Here is a 27,564-nt window from a genome sequence, read left to right on the forward strand (position 1 = left end):
TCCTCTAGCTGAGTTACCATCCTCTCCTCTAGCTGAGTTAACATCCTCTCCTCTAGCTGAGTTACCATCCCTCCTCTAGCTGAGTTAGCATCTTCACCTCTAGATAAGTTACCATAGTTACCATCCTCTCCTCTAGCTGAGTTACCATAGTTAACATCCTCTCCTCTAGCTGAGTTACCATCCTCTCCTCTAGCTGAGTTACCATCCCTCCTCTAGCTGAGTTAGCATCTTCACCTCTAGATAAGTTACCATAGTTACCATCCTCTCCTCTAGCTGAGTTACCATAGTTAACATCCTCTCCTCTAGCTGAGTTAGCATCCTCTCCTCTAGCTGAGTTAGCATCCTCTCCTCTAGCTGAGTTAACATCCTCTCCTCTAGCTGAGTTACCATAGTTACCATCCTCTCCTCTAGCTGAGTTACCATCCTCTCCTCTAGCTGAGTTAACATCCTCTCCTCTAGCTGAGTCAACATAGTTACCATCCTCTCCTCTAGCTGAGTTAACATCCTCTCCTCTAGCTGAGTTACCATCCTCTCCTCTAGCTGAGTCAACATCCTCTCCTCTAGCTGAGTTAACATCCTCTCCTCTAGCTGAGTTACCATCCTCTCCTCTAGCTGAGTTAACATCCTCTCCTCTAGCTGAGTCAACATAGTTACCATCCTCTCCTCTAGCTGAGTTACCATCCTCTCCTCTAGCTGAGTTAACATCCTCTCCTCTAGCTGAGTTACCATCCTCTCCTCTAGCTGAGTTAACATCCTCTCCTCTAGCTGAGTTACCATAGTTACCATCCTCTCCTCTAGCTGAGTTACCATCCTCTCCTCTAGCTGAGTTACCATCCTCTCCTCTAGCTGAGTTAGCATCCTCTCCTCTAGCTGAGTTACCATCCTCTCCTCTAGCTGAGTTACCATCCTCTCCTCTAGCTGAGTTACCATCCTCTCCTCTAGCTGAGTTAGCATCCTCTCCTCTAGCTGAGTTACCATCCCTCCTCTAGCTGAGTTACCATCCCTCCTCTAGCTGAGTTAGCATCTTCACCTCTAGATAAGTTACCATAGTTACCATCCTCTCCTCTAGCTGAGTTACCATAGTTAACATCCTCTCCTCTAGCTGAGTTACCATAGTTACCATCCTCTCCTCTAGCTGAGTTACCATAGTTACCATCCTCTCCTCTAGCTGAGTTACCATCCTCTCCTCTAGCTGAGTTAACATCCTCTCCTCTAGCTGAGTTACCATCCCTCCTCTAGCTGAGTTAGCATCTTCACCTCTAGATAAGTTACCATAGTTACCATCCTCTCCTCTAGCTGAGTTACCATAGTTAACATCCTCTCCTCTAGCTGAGTTACCATCCTCTCCTCTAGCTGAGTTACCATAGTTACCATCCTCTCCTCTAGCTGAGTTACCATCCTCTCCTCTAGCTGAGTTACCATCCTCTCCTCTAGCTGAGTTACCATAGTTACCATCCTCTCCTCTAGCTGAGTTAACATCCTCTCCTCTAGCTGAGTTAACATCCTCTCCTCTAGCTGAGTTAACATCCTCTCCTCTAGCTGAGTTAACATCCTCTCCTCTAGCTGAGTTAACATCCTCTCCTCTAGCTGAGTTACCATAGTTACCATCCTCTCCTCTAGCTGAGTTACCATAGTTACCATCCTCTCCTCTAGCTGAGTTACCATCCTCTCCTCTAGCTGAGTTAACATCCTCTCCTCTAGCTGAGTTACCATCCTCTCCTCTAGCTGAGTTAACATCCTCTCCTCTAGCTGAGTTACCATAGTTACCATCCTCTCCTCTAGCTGAGTTACCATCCTCTCCTCTAGCTGAGTTACCATAGTTACCATCCTCTCCTCTAGCTGAGTTAACATCCTCTCCTCTAGCTGAGTTACCATAGTTACCATCCTCTCCTCTAGCTGAGTTATATATATATTTATATATCTATATATCTATATATATAGCTGAGTTCGGATTAGGGTGTTATTGTAGATAAAGTGGTCTCTTACCTTCTCCAGCCTCCATCATGTTTCAGTCCGTCCTGACGGTCTCTGCTGGAGAATGTTTCTATTGAATTCAGACCTTATTGAATGTCTTCCTTGTTGATCATTGGAGCTGATATATAGATATATATCTCTATATATAGATATATAGAGATATATATAGAGAGAGAATAAAGTGTTGTTAGATGTCAAGAAATAAACAGACAGCGTCAGAGACTGCTTCCCACAATGCACCTTCTCCTTCTTCTCCTCCTTCTTTAAGGTTTATTGGCAAACAATGATTTGGTGCATTACCGCCACCAGCTGGTCTGGAGTGTGGATCATTCTGGCTAATAATTACTATAGCCCAAAAAATGAAGAAAACAAAACAAAACAAACAACCTCATATTTTCCCAATCATATTAATTTGTCTAAGATACTGAACTAATGTTCTATAACACTCATCTAGTGAGTTCTTTTGTAGAATATCCATTAAATCAAAGTGTACTTTAATCTCTTTGAGGCCTTTCTTCCTCATATCTCCCACAATGCAACACAACATGCTCCACCGTTTCCTCTTGTCCACAGTAATCACATCTACCTGAGTCATGTTTACCTGTTTTAAATAGTGTGCTGTTTAGTCCAGTGTGTCTAATCTAAGTCTTGATAGGATTGTCTCATCTCTCCTGTTCCTTCCTACACACCTCATTTCTCCCACTTTCCTCTGAACTCTGTCAAACCACCGTCCTTTCCACAATGCACCTGTTCACAATGCACCTGTTCACAACTCACCTGTTCACAACTCACGTGTTCACAACTCACGTGTTCACAACTCACCTGTTCACAACTCACCTGTTCACAACTCACGTGTTCACAACTCACGTGTTCACAACTCACGTGTTCACAACTCACCTGTTCACAACTCACCTGTTCACAACTCACGTGTTCACAACTCTCCATTATTCCTGTTGCCCTTCAGTAATTAATTAGAAGGTTGTGTACTTTCTTAAACGTCTTTCCTAGCAGATTGTAATATTTCCATCATCTACTCCTGATAGCAATTCCCTTCTTTCTTTGTCATATTTGTTGCACTCTATAAGAACATGCTTGACAGTTTCTGGTTTATTACAGTGCGTGCATAGTCCTTTGGGTGCTTGCCTATTCTCTGGAGTGTTTGGTTTAATCCTGTATGTCCTATTCTCAGACGGGTAATGACCATCTCTTCCCTTTGGGCTCCTACATGTTTCTGAATACTGTACAGATGTCTCCCTGGGTCACTTAAGTCCCAGTATTCTTGCCAGGCTACAGGCGTTGGACTGATAAATATCAGATATCAATAAATATCGAGTATTTATTGAGCATATTTACAGCTGTACATTTCACAGTATTTTAGAACAGTTATTGGATTTACAGAAAATACTAAATTGGGTCACTCAGCTGGTGAACTCATCTTGTATTCTATGCAACCACAAGTCAAGAAAACACTGATTACTGCAGTTTACAGTAAACGAGGTATTTTAATGAGGAAAAGAGAAGGAACAGACACTCATATTTACATTTCAAGATCATTCCCTTGAGATAATTCACTGTCATCTCAACGTATCAAACATGTTTTATGAACTAAACATTCATAGTTACCACAAAATACAAAAATATGAATTATCCCAACAGAACATTATCTCAGGCTGTCAATGCTAAATATGAGCAGCATAAAATAATAATCTACAGCACCTCCAGAACAAGAGAGGAGTCATGATCTCCAGATGATTATCATCAAACACTGCTGAGCTCTGTTTCAGAAAGAGAAAGAGGATTAGTAAAAACTTTGAGTTAGTTAAACCTGAGATGATGTAAACTCTGGATTTTCTCTTCCAGAAAGAGAGATAACTTAAACTCTGGGTCAGTTACCATGGTAACAGAGTCAGTCGCCACGGTAACTCGACCTGCTCCCTGTTACAGAGCCAGACACGCTGCTTTATTTCCTCCTTCATTCAGCGCGCATCGAAGCGGAGGATTAATTAATTAGCGGAGGATGGACAACAATGGACAACACTGAATTAAACTTTAATGTGTTATTGACACTTCTCCCAGCTCTGACTTTTTTAAAGATAAATGTGCGCAGTCAGCATATACATGTACTAATATCTCTACGTTGACTGGATTAAAACGGAGGCCATGTTGCCATGGTGAATCGTGGTATCAGAGCTCTATTGATGATGGCTCAGAGTAGATTGATCGGACTCTGATCAGCTGTTCTGAGTTTCCCTCCTCAGGATGAGTCCACTCAGAGTTCAGGCTTTGTTAAAGCTGAGACCTGAAACGAGGCCCTGGCTGCTCTTGACCTCCATGTGAACAGACCACCTCAAACACAGTATTAGTAGTTGCACTACACTAACATTTTCATCTAATGGTCATCAGACAGAAAACACCACACTGACGACCGCTTCACCATATTTCAAACTTCTTGTCCTTCTTAAAGGACGTTGTGTCCACAATGTTGTTCCTGAAGAGTCTAGAAAAACAGCGAAGCAGAGAGAGCAGACGTCACTCAGCCAGAATAACATGTGAATCATTGAAGTGATGTCAGCCGATGAGCACAGCTGGTGCACTAATGAATGGATGCTCACCGCACGGTGTCAATGGAGGGGTTGGTGGAGACCAGCTGGAGCAACGCGCCGGTTGAAGCATCGGTGATGTTATTGTGACTCAGACTGGAACATGAACACAAACAGAGACACAGAGGAACATTTATTACAGTACATGATATCAGATCAGCCGGCTGCTGCTGGAGGCCGTAGAGGTGACTCAGACTACAACAATAAAAGCTTTAACTTCCTTCTACTTCCACACAGACTCAAATGAAGAGAATAAATCGATTCTGCCATTAAAAAAACTTAAAAAATAAATAAATCATGATAATAAATGAATTCATATAATTGTGGGAAGCCAAAATCATGATGAATATTTGCTGATTAATTGTGCAGCCCAACCTCTCAGCTCATTAAACTGTGAGGAGCTGACATTACTGGCTCTTTTTGAACCTCACACAGACTCCACCTGTTGCTGTGGTATATCTATATATAGACAACACTGCATTAGATGGGTTCTAGGCACATGAAGACATTTACAGTTTGCCACTCACTCCAGGACTTGTACTTTGTGCAGATGTGAGCTGAGTGTGAGCAGCAGCTGGTCAGTGAGCTGACAGTGACTGAGGTCCAGCTCTGTCAGCTCTTCAGAGGAGTCCAGCATCCAGGCCAAAGCTCCACAGACCCTCTGATCCAGTGTGGTGTGACTGAGGTCCAGCTCTCCATCCAGGGCTCTGCAGAGGGACACTGCCCGTCTCACTCTGTCCCTCTCACTGTTCACAGGAACCAGGGACACCAGCTGGAGGAGGACAGCTTTACTGGCTCTAAACAGAGCAGAGAGAAGACCGTTACGCTGCAGAAACATGAATGAAAACAAGCTTCTTCTCAGGTTTCAGTCATGTTGTGGTCTTTCCCACCTGAGGCGGACTCTGTCGAGGACAGGAAACAGCAGGTCCAGTCCGCCGTCCTCCACCTCACAGTCCTGCAGGTTGAGCTCTGTGTCCCGGCTGCTGCGTCTCAGGATGGTGGAGACGGCCCTGCAGTCGTCACCAGTCAGACGGAGAGTGTCCCTCTGATCCAGATCCACACAGGAGGAGCAGGACAGATCCAGCCTGTGCTGCACAGTCCTGAGCAGGCTGACTGCTGCCCCCTGCTGGGCCTCAGAGGCAGCACAGCAGTGGACCAACCTCAGCAGCTGATTCCTGTCAACACTGGGAGGAAACTTCATCTATAGATTAAACTAATATAACCATGTGGTTTCATTGATCAGTCACCAATATGATCTGCAGATTCACATTTACTCCAAACAAAAACTATTAAATACAATAATATTAATTAAAGCCCCCTCCAGTTTATCTTGGCATTTCTATATTTCATATTTATTTGAGTCATTTCCTGACTAACTTGATTAGCCACACTGTTTGCCCAATAACTTAATTTTGTGCTCAAAGTAAAAAAAAAAGAAGGTTGTTAAAATGTGAATATGACGTCTGACTATAGTAGAGGCTGCAGGTCAAAGGTCATCCTCCAAACTGCAACTTATTATCGTAGTTGTGTCCTTCATTTCTACCAGTAATAATAGCATAGAGCCCATCACGTTAATAGCTAAGATCTGGGAACACGGTGACATCACTGATAAGCATTCTGATTGGTCGAGAAACAGAAGCGTCAGACAGGTTGGAAACAAACCTCCTACTTGTGTTAAAGAGACACTAAACAGTAGATTTATGACACAAACAGTCAGCATCACAGTTTAAAGACCAGCTTCCTGCTTCAGCTTGGTCCCACTGTACTGACTGGAGTTTCCTCTGAGGGATCATTACTGACATCTTCTTTCATCACTTTCAGTGTGACCTCCACATAAAGTGGTTTAGAGGATCTGGAAAAGCTGTTGGTTTGTTTCCAACCTGTGTGATCGCTCATGTGATTCCTGATCAGACTTGTTTTCAGCACCGTGCTCACAGATCTCGGTGAGTATGATGTGATTATTACTGATAGAATGATGGACAAAACTACTAAGAACCGATGTGTAATGAACCTCAATGATCCTGTGATGTCATGTATACATTAATACATGTTTTCCAGGGATAGGTGAAGTATATCCTGTGTGGTGGGGCGTACTGATACAGCTACAGCATTGAGACACCATCACTACTGTCTGACCTGAGTTGAGAAACTTTGTCCAGCATAAAGAGGATGGACTCTATTTCCCCTGCTGGGATGGAGGTCCACTGGAGGTCCAGTTTAACTCTGTCACTGTGTTTGAGGGTGAAGAGCAGAGCGGCACAGTCCACCGAGTCCATCTCTCTGCAGGTCAGGCTGATCACATGATCCAATGACCTCAGTAAACTGGGTATAATGGGACCAGCTCCAGCTCTATAGATCTCTCTGATGGCGGTCAACACAAAGCTGGGACAGGGTCTGAAAGCATTAAGTGTATTCACCAGGACACTTTGTTTAGTGAAAACAAGCCTCAACAACACATGTGGAAGTGATTCAAAAAGATAAACTGCATGTCTGTATCTGGTAAAATGTAACAAAATGAATTGATCACCTTTTAAACACAATCCTGTCCAGAAAGGGAAGCAGACGTGCGATGCTCCCCTGTAAGAAGCTGTTCTTCCTCACGTTCACGGTGAAGGTCTGAGCTGATGACTGCAGCAGATAGTGAAGAAGCTCCCAGTTCAGACAGCAGGAGGTCAGGTCTCCACCTACCTTACTCAAGAAGGACCAGGTCAAGTCCTTGTCCTGGACTTCATAAAGGAGGGAGAGTAGCTGATGGAAAGTCTTCTTACTCAGTCTGCAGATAGAAATGTATGAATATATGTTAGAACAGTCAATTATTACCACATTTAGATTCATTAGTGTGTTTATGAGGCTCAGGAAACACTTGTACTTGATTGTTAGAGGGCCATCATGCAGCAGCAGTGGAATGAGACCCTGAACAGGAACACAGAACTCAGTCAGGTCTAACCGACTGACTGTCCAGTATCTCAGCAGGGACGCCAAACTACTGACAAGCTTCAACAGTACTCTTAGTGATGGTGGGGCCGTCTGAGGAGAGAGAGAAAGCTCTTCAATAGTCACCCGACAGTTCTCTCTCTCTCTTCTTACCCATCGACACAGTAGCAAGGCCATGCCGTTAGAAAGCCTGAAAATAAAAGAGCAGCCGTGACATAACTAACTGGAGAAGATGGTGTCACAAGAACAAAAGCCAGTAATTCTATTAAGTAAGTGCGTACCTCAGACTGTGTAGTTGTGTTGTTCGTCTAAAGAGGAGGAAGACTCCTTTGAAAGACATCTTTCTGGGTGTGAGGATGAGATCCACATCAGAGCCACAACGTCTGAGAACTGTCCCCACAGAGCGGCAGCTTGTCCTGGGTAACTCTCCTGTTAACAGCAGGGTGAACCCCAGCAGCTGCAGCAGAGAGGACAGCTGCTCGGCCTCCTCTCTGGATCTCACAGAGATGCATGAACACACTCTCTGGAAGAACTCTGGATCACAGCTGGAACACGACAAGGTGGATCGAGTGTGAAAACAGCAACGGTAAAGACACACTGCATTACAAACCATGTTATGTACAACGTCTTTCATCAAGGGTGGAATTTAGAGAACACACAAACAGTAGGATGAAGTTTTAGTTGTGATGTCACACTATATTAAAATACTGCGTATTAATAAATAATTACTGAACTGAACAATGGCATTCATCTTTATCTACATTATGTTTATGTAACTGAAATGATGAGTTCACTTTTGACAAAACACTGGTGATTATGAGCTGGATCTTTGACGAACCTCTTCTGAAATAAATATACAGTATAATTAAATAAACTATATTTGTCTGATTTACCTGAGCTGTGAGATATAAGGCAGACACTGTAGGAAACTCCTCACTTCACTCTCTTCATCTGACCAGCCTTTCAGCTCCACTGGTTTCTTCTCTGGTTGGAGTTTCAGCACTTCCAGGAGGATGGAGGTCTTTCTCTCTGAGAGGTCCATGAACCAGACTGCAGGAACTGACTGGAGAACTGACTGTAATGATGGAAGGACACTCAGGCCTCCTTTAGTCTCATAGTCCTTCAGGTGGTAGTACAGATCCAGCAGGAAAACACACTGATAATCCTCATAGTCATCATAATAAATGACATTTAAAGGGAATGTTGTGTATCTGCACACTGATGATAGCAGCTCCAGTATCTTCTCTCCTGTCTGCTGTTCTCTCTCTGCTGCTGCACAGAACAGATTCACAAAGAACCTGACTGCTTCTGAATGATCTGACCGTCCAGGATGAAAACTGAAATAATAAAGGAAACATTTAGTGATGATCTGATCTCAGCTGCATAAATACAACAACACACTACTGATGGACTCCATCTTGTACATGCCTGTCCTGTATAAAATCTAATGACATCTTGACTGAACATCATTTTCTGACTTGTACTGACTCACAACACAAACACTAATCCTGTGTGTGAAATCACTGCATATTAGCTTCCTAGTGGTGATGTTCCCTTTATGTCATTTTACTGTGTATGACTTTAAAATGTTAAATATATTCACAATATATAAATATACATAGTGGAAGAAGAAAATCTAGAGTCACTATCATGTACAACAGTTACAGAAAATCCCATCATGCAATGCTTCACTTTGCTCCTGAGATCACAGACGTGTAAATTACAGTTATGCTACATTACATCTGTCAGTGATGATGAATCAGATGTCTGAATTCACAATCTGCTGCTCTCTATACAGTTGGTAGAGTTTTCATCACAGTCAGTAAAGTTCACTCCAGTCTTCAGTTCAAAAGGCAGATCAATGCAGCATTCACTGTTGGTCATTTCTTTTATTAGTTGCTGTGAAATTAAATTGAAGGAGATGCTACTTATTTTATCAGTGCAACAATATTTGTTTTTATATTTCAACTGTATATTTTTAAGCTGCTGAGACATTAAAAAAGACAATACCAGTTTTAACTGCAGGTTGTTTCATTTTAGTATGATGTGCTGTTATGTCTGTCTGAGGAGGTTTTAGCAGAGCTGTGTTGTTCTTCTTATTGTTATTCACATCATCTCTTTATTCTCACACAGGCAGAAGACTGTGACATGTTTCCAAATAGTTGCAGTTCAATATTTCAAATAAGAAGCTGTGTACTCCCACACTCTTTCCTCTGCTTCACTGGGTCGGTCAGACAGTGACCTTCATTAAGACTAGTTAGCTTAACTTCCAGTTAGGTTTCATATTACAAGTCAGAGGACTAAAAACAAGAGTGAGTGGTTTGGCACACAGTGCACTGGAGTAAGAGCATGAAAATACTGCCCCTTTCTACTTATTGAATCCAGAATTATTAATAAATAAAAGAAATCAACAATAATCATGACACCAAATATTGTTAAAAGCAACAGTGAGTTACTGTAGATGTAAGAACTCAACTCCACAAATGTACACTGAAGTCATGTGAAGAACAATTCATTTACCTGAGCTGTGAGATATAAGGCAGACACTGTAGGAAACTCCTCACTTCACTCTCTTCATCTGAGCAGCCTGTCAGCTCCACTGGTTTCTTCTCTGGTTGGAGTTTCAGCACTTCCAGGAGGATGGAGGTCTTTCTCTTTGAGAGGTCTATGGACCAGACTGCAGGAACTGACTGGAGAACTGACTGTAATGATGGAAGGACACTCAGGCCTGTTTTAGTCTCATAGTCCTTCAGGTGGGAGTACAGATCCAGCAGGAAATCACACTGATAATCCTCATCATTATAGTCAACATTAAGAGGGAATGTTTTGTAACTGCACACTGATGATAGCAGCTCCAGTATCTTCTCTCCTGTCTGCTGTTCTCTCTCTGCTGCTGCACAGAACAGATTCACAAAGAACCTGACTGGTTCTGAATGATCATCTGACCACCAAGGAGGAAAACTGAAATAATAAAGGAAACATTTAGTGATGATCTGATCTCAGCTGCATAAATACAACAACACACTACTGATGGACTCCATCTTGTACATGCCTGTCCTGTATAAAATCTAATTACATCTTGACTGAACATCATTTTCTGACTTGTACTGACTCACAACACAAACACTAATCCTGTGTGTGAAATCACTGCATATTAGCTTCCTAGTGGTGATGTTCCCTTTATGTCATTTTACTGTGTATGACTTTAAAATGTTAAATATATTCACAATATATAAATATACATAGTGGAAGAAGAAAATCTAGAGTCACTATCACGTACAACAGTTACAGAAAATCCCATCATGCAATGCTTCACTTTGCTCCTGAGATCACAGACGTGTAAATTACAGTTATGCTACATTACATCTGTCAGTGATGATGAATCAGATGTCTGAATTCACAATCTGCTGCTCTCTATACAGTTGGTAGAGTTTTCATCACAGTCAGTAAAGTTCCCTCCAGTCTTCAGTTCAAAAGGCAGATCAATGCAGCATTCACTGTTGGTCATTTCTTTTTATGTTTCTACAGTTTATTTTTAGGCTGCTGAGACATTAAAAGTTCATTACCAGTTTTAACTGCAGTTTGTTTTTCACTTTTGTATGATGTGTTTATATGTCTGTATGAGGAGGTATTAGCAGGGCTGCGTTGTTCTTCTTATTATTATTCACATCATTTAATTATTCTCATACAGGTAGAGGGCTGTGATACTAAATAATAACGGAACCGAGAAATTGTATTCATCTTTATCTACACTGTGTTGTTCATTTGAGAACAACAATCTACTCTTTTGGAAACACCGGCGACTGTAAGATGGATTTTTTTAAACAAACCTCTTCTGAAGGAAGCCACATATTATTAAATAAACTTTATTTGTCTGACTTACCTGAGCTGTGAGATATAAGGCAGACACTGTAGGAAACTCCTCACTTCACTCTCTTCATCTGAGCAGCCTCTCAGCTCCACTGGTTTCTTCTCTGGTTGGAGTTTCAGCACTTCCAGGAGGATGGAGTCCTTTCTCTTTGAGAGGTTTATGGACCAGACTGCAGGAGCTGACTGGAAAACTGACTGTAATGATGGAAGGACACTCAGGCCTGTTTTAGTCTCATAGTCCTTCAGGTGGGAGTACAGATCCAGCAGGAAATCACACCGATATTCCTCGTCATTATAGTCGACATTAAGAGGGAATGTTTTGTAACTGCACACTGATGATAGCAGCTCCAGTATCTTCTCTCCTGTCTGCTGTTCTCTCTCTGCTGCTGCACAGAACAGATTCACAAAGAACCTGACTGGTTCTGAATGATCATGTGACCACCAAGGAGGAAAACTGAAATAATAAAGGAAACATTTAGTGATGATCTGATCTCAGCTGCATAAACACAACAACACACTACTGATGGACTGCATCTTGTACATGCCTGTCCTGTATAAAATCTAATTACATCTTGACTGAACATCATTTTCTGACTTGTACTGACTCACAACACAAACACTAATCCTGTGTGTGAAATCACTGCATATTAGCTTCCTAGTGGTGATGTTCCCTTTATGTCATTTTACTGTGTATGACTTTAAAATGTTAAATATATTCACAATATATAAATGTACATAGTGGAAGAAGAAAATCTAGAGTCACTATCATGTACAACAGTTACAGAAAATCCCATCATGCAATGCTTCACTTTGCTCCTGAGATCACAGACGTGTAAATTACAGTTATGCTACATTACATCTGTCAGTGATGATGAATCAGATGTCTGAATTCACAATCTGCTGCTCTCTATACAGTTGGTAGAGTTTTCATCACAGTCAGTAAAGTTCACTCCAGTCTTCAGTTCAAAAGGCAGATCAATGCAGCATTCACTGTTGGTCATTTCTTTTATTAATTGCTGTGAAATTAAATTGAAGGAGATGCTACTTATTTTATCAGTGCAACAATATTTGTTTTTATATTTCAACTGTATATTTTAAGCTGCTGAGATATTAAAAAAGACAATACCAGTTTTAACTGCAGGTTGTTTCATTTTCGTATGATGTGCTTTTATGTCTGTCTGAGGAGGTTTTAGCAGAGCTGTGTTGTTCTTCTTATTGTTATTCACATCATTTCTTTATTCTCACACAGGCAGAAGACTGTGACATGTTTCCAAATAGATGCAGTTCAATATTTCAAATAAGAAGCTGTGTACTCCCACACTCTTTCCTCTGCTTCACTGGGTCGGTCAGACAGTGACCTTCATTAAGACAAGTTAGCTTAACTTCCAGTTATGTTTCATATTACAAGTCAGAGGACTAAAAACAAGAGTGAGTGGTTTGGCACACGGAGCACTGGAGTAAGAGCATGAAAATACTGCTCCTTTCTACTTATTGAATCCAGAATTATTAATAAATAAAAGAAATCAACAATAATCATGACACCAAATATTGTTAAAAGCAACAGTGAGTTACTGTAGATGTAAGAACTCAACTCCACAAATGTACACTGAAGTCATGTGAAGAACAATTCATTTACCTGAGCTGTGAGATATAAGGCAGACACTGTAGGAAACTCCTCACTTCACTCTCTTCATCTGAGCAGCCTCTCAGCTCCACTGGTTTCTTCTCTGGTTGGAGTTTCAGCACTTCCAGGAGGATGGAGGTCTTTCTCTTTGAGAGGTCTATGGACCAGACTGCAGGAACTGACTGGAAAAGTGGCCTCAGTTTTGGAATGACACCTGAAAACCCTCCACTCTGGACGTGTTGATAAAAATCAAGGATGTAGTTCAAGTCATTGTTAACAGAAAACAAAGAGAGGAGCCTATTCACTACATTGTGAGAGCTTCCTCCCTCGTCAAGTTCTGCTTTCAGGCATAAATCCATTAGCAGCTGCTTTTTGTTCCTCTCCAGTGTCTTGTGGCATTGCTTCTGGTCCTGTGATCCTGGATCTCTGTAGGACATCCTGAAGCTGCATGATAACAAACAGATGTATCAGACAGTGTATGTACTGTAAAACCTCATCAAATGAAAATCTAAACACATACAGTGTTAACGCTGTGCTCATGTTAGATATGAAGTGCAACTGCAATATTTATTTTTCTACATCTTTAGCAGAATTTATAAAAAGAGTGTATTATAGAAAAAGGGGGAAATCATCTGGTTGGCAACGCAAGTTCAGAAGTTTAATAATTAACTTTATTAGTAGTTTATGATTCCAGACTAACCTGATCACTGCATAGCCATGTGAACTCTGCTAGCTCCCAACTTTAAACAGGTTTAGTACTGTTAACTGCTGAAATCTAAAATCGGAGATGTTTACAGAAAGGTATGAAATGGAATTTAACTCTGAGGTTGGTACTTCTTCTATTTGTGCAGTTTTTACATGATATGTGTCAGCAGTATTCCCACAGTGTATGGAGGCTGTTAGAAGCTGTGACATCAATTGAAGGACTTTCTTTAAAACAGACTAAACAAACTGCTGGTTAACCCTATTTACATGCTGGTTGTTATACCTATTCCACTGTGTCTTTAGAGGTGCTGACCACTGAGTGTTAAAAGTCAACCAGCTTTAATGCATTAGCCAGTGTTTTGAATTATTGGGGAGCCAAAACAAACCTGAAGAAGCCAGAAGAAACAACATTTGGACTTTGGGGGGTCTTGAAAAACTGATAAATATTAATTAGCATTTGTAATGCTGCAATAAGTGATATAAGAAATACATCAAAGTTTACTTTTCTCTGCTGATCCACATATCAGCATGCAGTTAAGACTTCAAAGAAGGATTTTCATTTCAACATTGACGGTTTTACTAAATGATAAAAGTTTAAAGATTTTAGAATAATTTTTCGTCATATTCTCATTACATCCCGATAACGATCTACCTGCGTGCACTCTGCCCGTGCACTCATTGCACATCACCTGAGTCTTCCACAGCTGCTAGCATGCCAGCTGTGAGTACTAACAACAGCCATGTTCACCATTCATGTTCATTATGATATGTTTCTGTTCATAATGATAATAGTTGGGGAGTGTCTCTGGATGGAGGCCTGAAGCGACGGACTGTCAGCATTGCTGACTTGGTGACTTTCTCTCTAGATTTAGGGACTTTTGGAGCTTGTGCTGCGAGCTACTTTCATTGGAAAAGAGTTGGCAACACTGGTCTTTTTAAAAATCCAGTGTACTCTTGCTAGCGTCTCGAGATGGCCCACCCTGCCTTTAAGTCTGTGGAAGTGGAATCAGCATCACACAAAAACAAAAGCTACATACCTGAGTGAGCTGATGTGTGGCAAAGCCTCCAAGAGAGACTCGCACAGATTCTGGCAGACGGGAGTTTCCCTTTCCCAGTGGAGGCAGACGTTAACCTTTGTAGTAATCTTCTGCATGATGTTTACTGCTCTTTCAAACAGCTGTTTTTTACCCTCAACTGGGAGGTGCAACTGATTTCCATCAAGGCCAAGTAACGTCATGTGGTCCATCTGCCCTTCACTGAGGAGCAAGATCTTCCACAGCTGCTGTGGCAGAGGGTCACACCTATAATGTGAAGAGTAACCAGAGATCATTTCCTCATTATAGAAGTAATAGAGTAGAAAATAGTAAAGTATCATAAAAGGTGTTAAGGCAAAGAAGCTACTGCAAAAGTACTACTTCTATTCTCTGATTCTATTCCTATTCTAATTTGTCATCCTAATTACATCTTGGATTTATAAATAGAAATTAGTGGTTACACATTAAATTCTACTTAATTAGATGTGTTGTAGCCTTAGCTGTAATTTGACACTTAAAACACGTTTTCACTCATACCATTGGACGTTTTCAAGACATCCAAATAGTCGTCTCATTCCTTGTTCTGATACCGTGACGTCCTCAAGGTCCAGGCTTATCTTCCTCTCCTTCGACTGACTGACCACATAGGCCACAGCACAGCAAGGGTATGAATGGAGACTCTCTTCACTGAGATCAAGATGGTAGTCCAGCTTGTCCAGAAGGTAGGTGCATGCTTCAGGACACTGGGACTCATACATGCACTGGCATAAGAACAGTACACTGAACAGCTCACTGTTGAGAAATGTGGAAATCATTTCCCCAAAGAACCAGCTGGATATATTCTTGAGCTCCTCAGCTGGTATCAGACACTTCATCAAACTGGGGCTCTTGTCAGTCAACAATCTACACATGAAAGGGATCAGATGCTTCATGTGTTTCTTCTCCTCAGTGAGGCATTGCTGAAAAACAGCCTTGATTTGATCTGGATTCTTCAAGAGCCACAGTGCTGCAAAAAACTCCTGCATTGTGTAATGGAGAAATGCATGTGTGGTTATTGTCTCAGTAGGGGCGACTCTGATAACAAGCTGTTTCAGGAAGGAGAGGACACAGCTGTCTTCACAGGGACTTTCAGTCAAGTTCACAGTCTTTTCTTCAGTTGCATGAAAAGCAACTTCAGCCAAAGACAGTATTTCATTTCTCTTGTTGCTGATGAAGGAATTTAGATCTTTGATTTTTGTTTTGCTGTTTATTTGAAGGCAATGACGAACAATATTGATGTAGATTTCAGTTATACTGCATGGCTGTGGAGAGTCTTCTGGTGTCTCAAATGAAGAGCAGGCAGCCACCATCAGTGCATACATTGGGACATGGCAAAGAGTCAACAGCTCCACGTTGCTCAAAACATTCTTCTGTTTGTCGCCTAGCATTGCAGATAAGTATGTTTTTATGGTCTGCTCACTAAAGCCTTTGACTTCCATTCTGAGAAAGTCGGCAGAAAGAAACTCTTCTTCGTCATCAGGTCTGCAAGTCACGATGACCTTGGCATCAGGTAGGAGGTCCTTCTCTACAAGTCTCTTCACCACTGGTGGGTGGACAGACAGATCGGTGAGTCCATCAAAAATGAGTGTAACACTGTCAGAGTTCTTTATGTCCTGTAAGACCTCTTCTTTGCCTTCATCTGGCTCACTGAACACACCGAAGAGAAGATCCTCCAAGCTCAGGGCCTTCATGATGTGGGATGTTTCTCTCATGTCAAAGTAAAACATGTAATCAAGGTCCTTGTTGTCTCTTTCTGCCCAGAGTTTCAACATTTCGTGAGTGAGTGCTGTCTTTCCAATCCCAGGCTTACCAACCAAGAGTATGTTTTTATCTGTTTTCAGCAGGTCACTGGGGGACGTTTCTGCTTTTGCCTCAGGGATGTATGTTCTTAGCTTTTTAGGGCGACTCTTCTTGATTTTCTTGCTCTTAAATTTCTTTACTTTAGAGAGACTACCCCTTTCTTCTGTGTCTAATACAAGTGACATGTACGACAGATTCTTCTTCTTGTTTTCATCAAACAGATTTTTGTTTGCCATCCAAAACTGATTTGATATGTTTTGTGCTTTTGACTTCAACTTTGCCTGATATCGGTAGCACGGGCTTGTTCCTAAAATAGAAATAACAATGAGTAAATAAATACACCATGAATTAAGTGCTGAGACCTTTCACTAAATAATAGATCAATATTTTCACATAGACACAATAAATGCATTATATAAAATCAGCCCATCAAAGGTGCTGATCACACTATCAATCAATATACCTTGTAAGTAGTTTGTATCCATTTGTGTGTCTTCCTTGAAAGAAAAGCAGCTGATCCAGTTGTGCAGGTCAAACTCCTTGGTCTCATCAGAAGCTACAGTCTTTCTCTTAGGGAGAGATGTCCTCCCTAAGGTCTTCTTCCTCGTCGTGTAAATAATCCTGAGGAACTCGTAGCAGGCATCTTCACCCTTTCTCATGACAGAGTCCAGTATTTTTCTGCTTTTATTGAAGTCATTTTTCTCTGCCTCTATTTCACTGACCTCCTCATTACCCAAAACTCTTATATGATTCAAGTTGACCAGAATCACTGAGTGATTTTTTAATCCATTCACAAGGTGAATTCTGGCCTCCTTGACGTAATTTAAGGCAGACCGTGTTGAACAAGCCATGTGTCCGTACTTCTGTATGTTCTGCACACAGACCCAACTTCAATGATCTGGGGAATCAAATAAAAGGTTAAATAAAATGTTAAAAACAACAATTATTCTGCCTGTGATGTATTAACTATTACGTACATCTTTCAGAGTAACAGGAATGTTTTTGCAGAATTGTCTAAACATCATGCAGCTGATGCAACATTTAACAGTTTAACATTGATTCTAATGGTGTTTATCAATTTCAACATGGATACCTGTGTCCTTCTGAAGAATGTGAGACCCAAAATGAGACATTAGGGAATCCAAACAGTCATGTCTCATATTTCCAGATCTATCTCCACACTACATTCATACTGTCTGCAGAACAGGAAAAAGGCCTGGCTGAACCCAGACGTGTTCTCAATGCTGAGCCTTTAACTGAAACACGCTTAAAGAAATGTGTGCCAGACTGATATGTAAAATAGATCAAATATATTCAGGGCAGACAACAGGAGTGGAGGAAGAGTTGGCATCAATGTCAAATCATGCTGCATGTGTAATTTATTGAATAGCATTTCTCGACCAAGCAATAATGACTTTCCTAGACCACATCGTACACAGACACATGCAGACTGTATATCACACTTACACAGATTCCTCAAAGTCTCCACTGATGATAGACTCCATCAGCTGTTCAGTACCTTTGGTGGTGATTTACCTGATGACAGAAAAACAAAAGATACCATAGAGTCACTCTACAGAGACTCTACTGGAGGCTGGAAAAGTACTTTCACCTATTATGCATGTTCTTCAGGTGAAGAAAACAACCTAAAACGTTGTTTAAAGTTATTATTCTCTTAAAAGGACACTAGTATTGAACATCAACCAACAATAAGACAGTACAGGACAATGCTCTCTTTAATAAAGCTGCAAATATACAACATTATTTATTCCATGGGTCTCTGTCAATGCAACTAAACATTTTAGGTGTGATTAGGACATTAATACTATACATTTACACAGCATTGTATTTTTATACATCCATATTTATGGAAGGCACTATAATAAGTTTAATTTTTGTCCTTATGTATGTATTTATTTATTTGGTGGAAGAACCTCTAACTTCACTGCTTACTCCTGAAAACGAACAAGCTACGTTGCTAAGATAGTTTAAGATGCTATAACAGTTAATCACAAGCTCCCCATAACCGTTACTAGTACAAACTAGGATCATATTTACTTTAATTACCTCTAAAAATGGAATATTTCATTGTTTTGTTCCTCAAAACGTATTTCGTCGTTCATCTCCGTACATACAACACAGTTCAACATTGTATAAAGCTAAAATGCTGTGTGTACTATATTTACACTGTATCCCAAAAACATGCATCATTCTGTGACATTTGATGTTTTTGCACAAATTGATGATGTCACTATCATCTCCTCTCTCTGTAATCCTCCAGAGGTGTAACCCCCCCCCGCCCCATTCTAACACCTGAGCTCATTGGTATGCATTGCTCCCGGGTCTGACCCAGGTTGTATCTGAATTGTCCTGACCAGGGTTCAACCCGGGTTGACTGGCTTGGTTTGAATTGACAAAAGGAGGGTTGGACCAGGGTAGGTTAACCCTGGTCACACCTTGGTCATTGGTGTGAAAAGGGTATTAGTCACATCCGACTGTTCCTTTCAAAATAAAACCCAGCCACACTTACAGGAAGTAACAAAATTAAAAGCCATCAAACAAAATTCATCTAATGCCATTTTTTTTTTTTTTTTACATATCCTTCACAAAACTAACGACATGGGTGATTTTACAGTTTTGATCGTGGATTAACGCTCTGCCATGCTGTCTGAACAGACATGAATACTTCTTTCATATAGTGAGAAGCACTTTGGGAAGAGCTGGGATGTTAGTTAACTGAAAAAGTCCTAAATCTTAAATAGGTGAGCTACTAAAGTAATGAAATAAGATACTGGAGGCCTATTTATAACCATATCATCCACAGGTATATTTCCTTTAAAGTCTTTGTACAATGATAAGTGGAAACAAAGGGTTAGGCCTGCATGGTCTCTTCCTCTTAATCTACCTTAAAGCACTGCTTTGTTCTTCTCTTCTTCCTTGTTCTTACCTGTATGGCACAGTGACAGCTTCTTATCCTTCAGTGAAGTTTAGTGGGTTTCTCTCTGTGTTGGGAGGTTGATGTTTTTATAAATCTAACAGTCCAGCCTCATGCACAATGTCTCAGCGTTTCCTGGTCTGTCTTACTTTCACTTTAGCTGCAGAAGCACACATCCTGTATGAAGAAGAGCTCTCACATCCACAAGATGCCACTATTGGACCAGAAAACACAAACCGAGAGATGAAATCCAGACTCACAACAGGACTACAATCTAAAACAGAAGTTATCCTTTAGTTAATATTGTGTGTTTTAAATGACTAAATTAATTTAAAGTTCAATAAATGCTGTTTCTTATGTAAGAAATCAACCACTTCCTGTTGGTTTATTCAAGTGTGCTACTAGTATACTTCTTTAAACCTAAAATAAGAGAGTATACTTTCAGTTGACTTTTTATGTATTCATCAGATATACTTAACAAAAGTATACTTAAGTATACTTGGCTCATGCTGACAAGAATACAGAAAAGTCTAAGTATATTTGGCTTATAGGCCAACTTGTATTTAATCTTCTGATCGAGATATACTTACAGTAAGTATAATTCAGTATTCTTGAGTCATAGACTTGAGTCCCTGTCTGTGATAAAAAGTGGGCTAAAAGTGTACTTGCAGTATAAAAACTATGAAACTAGTAGTTTACTGAGAGTATACTTTACAGTGCACTTTCATAAACCTTAAAGTGGGCTACAAGTATAAAACTAGTAAACTATCAGTAAACTTATAGTATAGTTGCAGTACAAAATAAAACGTAGGTGTAAACTAGTTGTGTACTCAAAGTTTACTATTCATACACTTAAAAGTACACTTAAAAGTATACTTTTATAAACTAAAAAGTGGCCAATTTAGTCCCAAGAAGTATTCAACAAGAAGTAATCAACATGTGTATGTCCAACAAGCCACTCTTTACTGTTATAAATGACATAAATGTTTCTTCTGTACTTTTACTATGGAGTCAAACTTTTCCCCCCAACAGACAATACTGTGAATTAAAGTATCAGTGATCTTCTAGATTGTTTTTAGTGACATAAATTCCTATTCTAACTATTTTTGTGCATCATGAAACTTACAGATATTTGCACGTCCACACAGAGGAGGTGTTCCTTTAGACAAGTGGGCGGTCCTGCTGTGTTAGTGTGTTCAGAGGTTAAAGCTTCCTCTCACACATGTCAGCACCAGAAGCAGAGGAAACACATTCCTGTTGGAAGACAGAGGCAGACAAATTAAAGATCCTTTCACTCAGGTCAGAGGAGATGGCTGAGAAGAAAGCCATCTTGTTCAACTTCTGGGGAGTTGCTGTCTCTTCCAGACCTCATGACGTTTTCCACAAGTTGGAGGAGTTGCATAATCTGCCAGGGTAAGGAGAGAGACGGCTGTTACGCAACATCTGTGCACTGTTAAAAAAACCTTACCAAAAAGTAGTACACTTCAAGTTTATTTATTAAGTATACTTAAGTAAACTTCAAGTATATATTTACCAAGTATACTTTATGTAATAAGTATACTAGTATACCTTTAAGTATACTACTTTAATACTTCTTTGGACTAAATTGACCCACTTTTTAATTTATAAAAGTCTACTTTTATGTGTACTTTAAGTGAAAACTAAACTATAAAGTAAATTAATAGTTTACTGAGAGTATATTTTACAGTGTACTCATAAGCTAAAAAGTGGGCTACAAGTATAAAACTAGTAAACTATCATTATACTTATAGTATAGTTGCAGTACAAAGTAAAACTTAGTTGTAAACTAGTTGTGTACTCAAAGTTTACTATTCATACACTTAAAGTACACTTAAAAGTACACTTAAAAGTACACTTAAAAGTATACTTTTATAAACTAAAAAGTGGCCAATTTAGTTCCAAGAAGTATTAACTACTACATAAAGTATACCTGGGAAATATATACTTGAACTTTACTTAAGTATACTTCATAAAATAAACTTGAAGTATACTAGTTTTTCATGAGGGCAACTATATGCAACCCATGTCCCACATTGTCCCACATTGTCCCACATTGTCCCACATTTGGTTTGTCTGGATCCGGTCAGCCTAGTGACACCCTATGAGACTAGGGTTTGTTCGTTTATGTTTAACTTCCCTTTAATGTCACCATGTAGACTCGTATTACAGACGTATTCATGTTTAAATGTCTTTAATCATGTCTCTCTGTGCTTTTCAGTGGTTTTCTGTCCGGCGTGGCGTCCCAGAAGGACGGTGCCATGAGCCGGGCAGAGAGAGGTCAGATGACCCTTTCTCAGGTGGGTCATGTCATGAACTATAAAATAATCTACTTTTGATTTACTGCTTCACTTCACTTGTTTCTGTCACTGATGGTGGCTGAATATGAAACCTTTCCTGGGCCCCTTTACTGCCTCCTTCATCCTTGAATCTGTGTTTATCTGTGTGTGTGTGTGTGTGTGTGTGTGTGTGTGTGTGTGTGTGTGTGTGTGTGTGTGTGTGTGTGTGTGTGTGTGTGTGTGTGTGTGTGTGTGTGTGTGTGTGTGTGTGGTGCGTGCGTGCGTGCGCGCGCGCGCGTGTGTGTGTGTGTGTAGATGATCCCAGCCTTCGGGGCAGAGTGTGTGAAGGAGGCCGAGGTCAAGGGTGTGACCCTGCCGTCTGATTGGTCAGTGAGAGGCCTGCTGGAGGAGCTCAGAGCGGTGATGATGGACGTCCAACCAGCCGTGCTGAAGACCGCTGCCAGCCTGCGTCACAGTGGTACACACGTGCAATCACTGAATCTGTACCCAAAACACATAGAGCAGTGGAAGCGGCCCGTGGGCCTCTAACTAAATCTTTTAGCAGACTTACGAAAGCTGAAGTTTTCCTTTTAATTGTTTGCATCAAAACCTTTTACATGATTCTTCATAAATCTGTAGATAATGTAAATACAAGGCTTTTTCCTCCCGTCCCATCAGGGCTACTGACAGCTGTTCTGGCCAATCACTGGCTAGATGACGGCGTGGCTGGAGACGGTCCAGCCCGCCTCCTCTCTCTGCTGGGCGGCCACTTTGACCTGGTCCTCCAGTCCTGCCGCTCAGGTCACATGGTCCCAGAGCCCGCCATGTTCAGCTCCGCTCTGCAGCACCTGGGAGTGACATCACAACAGGTAGACTGTATATCGTACTGTCCCCACAGTGTTGCATGATGGGAGAATACTGTTGAACTTGGATGTTGAATTAGACTAGAGGTAAACTCCAATCAGAACAGTATGTCCAGCATGTCCGTCTCCTTTCAGGCTCTGTGGTTGGATGCAGATGAGGAAGGTGTGAAGGCAGCAGAGGGAGCGGGAATGAAGGCCATCTTGGTGGAAAATCTGGATGACGCTCTGAACAAACTGGCCAACTTTACTGGAGTTCAGGTGTGGACCAGAACAGTTTTATCTTTTACTTCTGGACGTTGGATACAAACAAAAACAAATAAAAAACATTGCATCCAAAATGATGAATAAATGCAGCCTTGAATGTAATTTATAAAATATAAAAATAAAGCTAACATTGTGGTGATGCAGGAAAAGAATATGAACTAAACATCAGCTGGTGCTGGAGGAAAGGTCATGTTGTTACCTAAATCCTCAGACAGCTGTTGGGCTAACATTAGCAAGGTAACATCCAAACGTGAATATGTGTTTCAGGCTGTTGGAGCAGAGAGTCCTCCAGCATCCTGCAGACCTGATGAAGTGTCTCATGGATACGTCACCATCAGGGTAATAATCTGCATCAGTGTCAACACCTGATATCTCTTTAGGAAATCATGGAAGTAACACACAGTTTAAATGGGATTTTCTTGAGACATTAGTAATAATAATTCCTCTTTGTGTGTGTGTGTGTGTGTGTGCGTGTGTGTGTGTGTGTGTGTGTGTCAGCCTGGTGTGAGGACTCATTATGTTGAAATGGGCTCAGGTCCACCAGTTGTGCTGTGTCACGGCTTCCCTGAGAGCTGGTACTCCTGGAGGTACCAGGTAACATCCCAACACTGCTAAAGACAAATACTACATTCATGCTCACAGTTATTTTTAAGATGAACGTCCTCCTCTCTGTCTCTGGAAGATCCCAGCCGTGGCAGCAGCAGGATTCAGGGTGTTGGCTCTGGACATGAAGGGATACGGAGAGTCCACAGCACCCCCAGGTGAGCTACCAAACAAAGAGCACCGTAATAATTATTTAGAAATAATCAAGAGATAAACTACATTGGGTACATACTCAAAGGAATACGGAAGAGTATTATAGGGCCAGGCATAAACGAGAGGAGGAGGATTTTATTTATTTATTTAGCATTTCGAGAGTTAAGTTGAAATGTCAAGAATAAAGTCAAAATACCATTTCAAGATTAAGTCAAAGTGTTGAGAATAAACTGGGATTATAATAATAATACTACTTTTACTTAAGTAAGGTTTTGAATGCAAGACTTTAACTTGTGTGGTATCAGTACTTTTACTGAAGTAAAGGATCTGAATACTTCTTCCCCTGCTGCATTTTAACACGTGTTTTTCATGGAAGAATGAAACAGTAAATTCATACTTTAACGGTTGTGTTTCCACTCACAGACATAGAGGAATATTCTCAGGAGCAGCTTTGCAAGGTAAAAACTACTCAAATATTTAAAGAAACAGACATTAGGTGTTGAGGATGATTGTGCTCCCTACACTTTACATCCTCATCAAGGATAACAAACCATCTCCCAAAGGCATACCATCATGAAGACAGTTTGAATTATATTTAAGCTGACTTGCTACCAATGTTTGTTATTGTTACAGTCATGCAACTTAATTTGCAGTAAGACATGTACTATTTAATTATGTTTACATAGAATAATATTAAATGCCATAAAACATGTTTTTCTCCAGGATTTAATCACATTTATGGACAAAATGGTGAGTAAATAACATACAACACACAGTAATTCATGTTAGATTAAATGATGAAACATTGGCATTATTTAATAATGTAATATATAATAATGTATGTACGTTTCTATGTAGTTCATTGCAATTTGACAACAAACTTCAGATTGCAGATGCAGATGGTTTTCTCACTTTATTTGTTGTCCATGTTGCAGTCGATGCCACAGGTCACCCTGGTGGGTCACGACTGGGGCGGTGCTCTGGTGTGGACCATGGCTCAGTATTACCCTGAGAGAGTCAGGTGAACACACACACACACACACACACACACACACAGAGAGATATTCAGTGGTACTCAGATACTTTATAGTGTAGTACAACGTGTTTGTTGTTGTGTGTGAAGGGCTGTGGCGTCTCTGAACACTCCTCTGTTCCGTGCGGATCCTTCTGTAAGTCCAGCAGAGAAACTGAAGGCTGTTCCCATATTTGATTACCAGCTCTACTTCCAAAAACCTGTAAGTCTGCCTGCAGCATGCTTACACGCTAACATGCTTATACAGGTGAGCTTTCAGGTGCAGCTTCATACTCATTTACTCTCATACTCCACTACATCTCAGAGTTAAGTACTGAACTGTTTACTGCAGTACATTTTTACAGATTACAGTTTTATATACTCTTCCTGTCCAGCGAAAAACATGTATCTCCAGATGTGTTGATTTTCACTGTAGTAAGGTTCTGGATGCAGTACTTTTACTTGTAGTGGAGTATCCTCACAGTGTGGTATTAGTACTTTTACTTGAGGTTTTGAATGCAGTACTTTTAGTGGAGTATCCTCACAGTGTGGGATAAGTACTTTTACTTGTGTGCTTTAAATAAACACATAAGTGAACCACTCCTTCAAGTATTTCTTGTTTCTCTGTGCACGTGACAATAAAGCATAATACAAACTGTAAACGTGTGTGTGTGTGTGTGTGTGTGTGTGTGTGTGTGTGTGTTGCAGGGCGTAGCAGAGGCCGAGCTGGAGAAAGACTTGGAGAGGACGTTCAAGATTTTCTTTTTCAGCAGTGCTGAAGCGGTGAGGACACACACACACACACACACACATGATATCCAGCGCGTAGCGGTAGAAAACAGACTAATAAATCCATGTTTTTCTCTCAGGAGAGGCGTCCTGCTCTCAGCACTGCAGGAGTCTGTGCTCGAGGTGAATATCACGTCTTAAAGGCACTTTTGAGAGTAAAGTGACCACTGACCTGTGCTGTCTGTGTGGTGTCACAGGTGGTCTTTTTGTGGGTCTGCCGGAGCAGATTCCCCGTAGCTGCATGCTGACGGAGGCCGACCTGCAGTACTACGTCAGCCAGTACAAAGAGCGAGGCTTCAGGTCGCACACCTAACACACTATTTCATTCACACCAAAACTCAACCCTCTCACTAACATTTTAAGCTTCCAGGTGTGAAAATGTTTAAGTTGGTCTAAAACCTTAGCTCTGAGTTCATGCATTGGTTTTCTTATTGATTACCAAGATAGATTCACTGTGATGGATAACAGATACTGACTGTTTGTGCAATACTGTCATTATTGCCTTTAAACTGTACTTTTCACAAAATATTATTATTTAATTCTTATTTTACCATTTTGGCATTTAACATTTAATAGATCCCACTTCTCAGCATTCTTTATTTACTTATTTGCACTCTGGTTATTTATGTATTTTGCAAGTTTTCATGCAAATATTTGTACATATTTCTTAATATTCTCATTTTCTTATTTTTATTTTAGTACTTACTTATATTTCTTTAAATATATTGTGTTTATATTGTAGCATTATATATATATATATATATATAATTTACATGCTACATACTCCTTTATTTCTATTTTCTTACAAGAGCAACTGTATTTCTGATTCTGATCAGGGGATCTATCTATTGTATAATCACCTGAAAATACCAATCGTGTGTTTTCGTTACCTTAGAATGAGCCGTTTATATTTATATAGTATACAGAGCCGATCATCTTCACGGGTGGCCAAATCCAACGTACAGCTTCTGTTAATATTATATCTAAATTATGTAACTTATCTTATGTCACCTTCTATTTCCACCAAAATAATCAAAAAAAGACAATAATCATTAGGTGCAGCCGGATTTTGACCGATGTAGTCAACATTTTGGGTGTTTTTGTGCAAAAAACGACAAGGAATTGTATCATTATGAGAATGAGAATTACTCTCCAGTGAGTCAATAATCATCTTTGGTTCGTTTCACAGGAGGCCGTTGAATTGGTATCGAAACGGGGATTTGAACTGGAGGTGGATGTGCTCTCGTCCCACCGGAAAGGTTCGTTACAGAGCACAAAAAGCTACATGTACACTAAAACCTGGTTTATACACATCCTGGGAAAATATTCAGTAAAAACCTTCAGAATATAGACAGGAATGAAACTGGAAAGTTTGGTGGATGTAAGTTTAAGATTTCTGGCTCAAAGTATGAGAGAAAAACTCACTTTGAGAAAACGGCCTTTAAAGATATAGATTGTATAGACACTACAGGTGAATAAGATAAAACATTTAACTAATAGATATCACCATGAAACTTCCCCAGTTGATTACTGACATTATGTATTACAAGTTTTCTCAAATGTTATGTTTAAATATGTAAATGAGGCGTTATCTAATACTAACTTTTGGTGAATTTAGCAGAAATCTATTTAGCAGACTATTTTCAGCGGCGGATTAATCCACATAAATGATGTAAGCTTTTAAGGTTGACTTTGTGTGTGTGTGTGTGTGTGTGTGTGTGTGTGTGTTAGCTGCTGATGCCTGCTCTGATGGTGACGACAGGTAAAGACCAGGTGCTGCTGCCGGCCTTCTCCAAGGGGATGGAGGACCTGGTGAGAAAAACAAAAACAGCAGCATGATTATCAATCAGTCCTTCCTGAAGACAGTAGTGATGGTAGATGTACTGGAAATGAATCTGACGTCTCTGTTTATGGACTGCAGATCCCGAACCTGAGCAGAGGACACATTGAGGAGTGTGGACACTGGACTCAGATGGAAAGGCCAGCCGAGACAAACGGCATCCTGATATCGTGGCTCAAAGAAACACTGACGAAGGCCGGAGGCGTTGCCGTGGCACCCAAACTGTGA

The 27,564-nt window shown here is 40.6% G+C and overlaps 2 protein-coding genes across 3 annotated transcripts; one reads left to right on the top strand and one right to left on the bottom strand.

Annotated features, from left to right (window-relative positions):
• Positions 1 to 3,456: 3,456 nt before the first annotated feature.
• LOC119483655 lies at positions 3,457 to 20,873 on the bottom strand. 2 transcript variants are annotated; one of them, XM_037762008.1, is made up of 17 exons: positions 20,642 to 20,873; positions 19,528 to 19,729; positions 18,048 to 18,116; positions 17,044 to 17,478; positions 15,279 to 16,887; positions 14,745 to 15,008; positions 13,015 to 13,446; positions 11,392 to 11,832; positions 8,402 to 8,845; positions 7,790 to 8,053; positions 7,444 to 7,698; positions 7,102 to 7,347; positions 6,711 to 6,968; positions 5,465 to 5,758; positions 5,102 to 5,371; positions 4,587 to 4,670; positions 3,457 to 4,471 (listed from the first exon to the last, which is right to left on the bottom strand). In XM_037762008.1, exons 4-17 carry the CDS (start codon positions 17,429 to 17,431, stop codon positions 4,405 to 4,407), a joined length of 5,316 nt encoding a protein of 1,771 aa, XP_037617936.1. In that variant the 5' UTR covers positions 17,432 to 17,478; positions 18,048 to 18,116; positions 19,528 to 19,729; positions 20,642 to 20,873; the 3' UTR covers positions 3,457 to 4,404. The 2 variants fall into 2 exon arrangements, with proteins under 2 accessions (XP_037617936.1, XP_037617937.1); XM_037762009.1 differs by lacking the exon at positions 8,402 to 8,845 and having other exon boundaries at positions 20,642 to 20,766.
• LOC119483658 (bifunctional epoxide hydrolase 2-like) lies at positions 20,712 to 27,564 on the top strand. Its single transcript, XM_037762012.1, has 18 exons — positions 20,712 to 20,928; positions 21,755 to 21,833; positions 22,128 to 22,290; positions 22,491 to 22,681; positions 22,811 to 22,933; positions 23,207 to 23,278; positions 23,438 to 23,533; positions 23,622 to 23,700; positions 24,119 to 24,153; positions 24,419 to 24,445; positions 24,631 to 24,716; positions 24,819 to 24,930; positions 25,416 to 25,490; positions 25,577 to 25,619; positions 25,694 to 25,796; positions 26,686 to 26,755; positions 27,228 to 27,308; positions 27,418 to 27,564. The coding sequence occupies exons 1-18, from the start codon at positions 20,738 to 20,740 to the stop codon at positions 27,562 to 27,564; spliced, it is 1,773 nt and encodes a 590-aa protein (XP_037617940.1). The 5' UTR covers positions 20,712 to 20,737.

The sequence above is a fragment of the Sebastes umbrosus genome, chromosome 24 (genome assembly GCF_015220745.1).
Source record: "Sebastes umbrosus isolate fSebUmb1 chromosome 24, fSebUmb1.pri, whole genome shotgun sequence".
In the NCBI taxonomy this organism is placed as follows: domain Eukaryota; kingdom Metazoa; phylum Chordata; class Actinopteri; order Perciformes; family Sebastidae; genus Sebastes; species Sebastes umbrosus.

Bases quoted from the DNA above. Each gene is read 5' to 3' on its own strand.
- LOC119483658 (XM_037762012.1), top strand. From the start codon at position 20,738: ATGTCAGCACCAGAAGCAGAGGAAACACATTCCTGTTGGAAGACAGAG. The intron at 23,534-23,621 runs GTAACATCCCAA...TGTCTCTGGAAG, and splicing joins GGTACTCCTGGAGGTACCAG to ATCCCAGCCGTGGCAGCAGC. The intron at 25,797-26,685 runs GTCGCACACCTA...TTCGTTTCACAG, and splicing joins TACAAAGAGCGAGGCTTCAG to GAGGCCGTTGAATTGGTATC.
- LOC119483655 (XM_037762008.1), bottom strand. From the start codon at position 17,431: ATGGCTTGTTCAACACGGTCTGCCTTAAATTACGTCAAGGAGGCCAGA. The intron at 8,054-8,401 runs GTAAATCAGACA...GTCGTGTTCCAG, and splicing joins CCTTATATCTCACAGCTCAG to CTGTGATCCAGAGTTCTTCC. The intron at 7,348-7,443 runs GTACAAGTGTTT...TTCTATCTGCAG, and splicing joins GATGGCCCTCTAACAATCAA to ACTGAGTAAGAAGACTTTCC.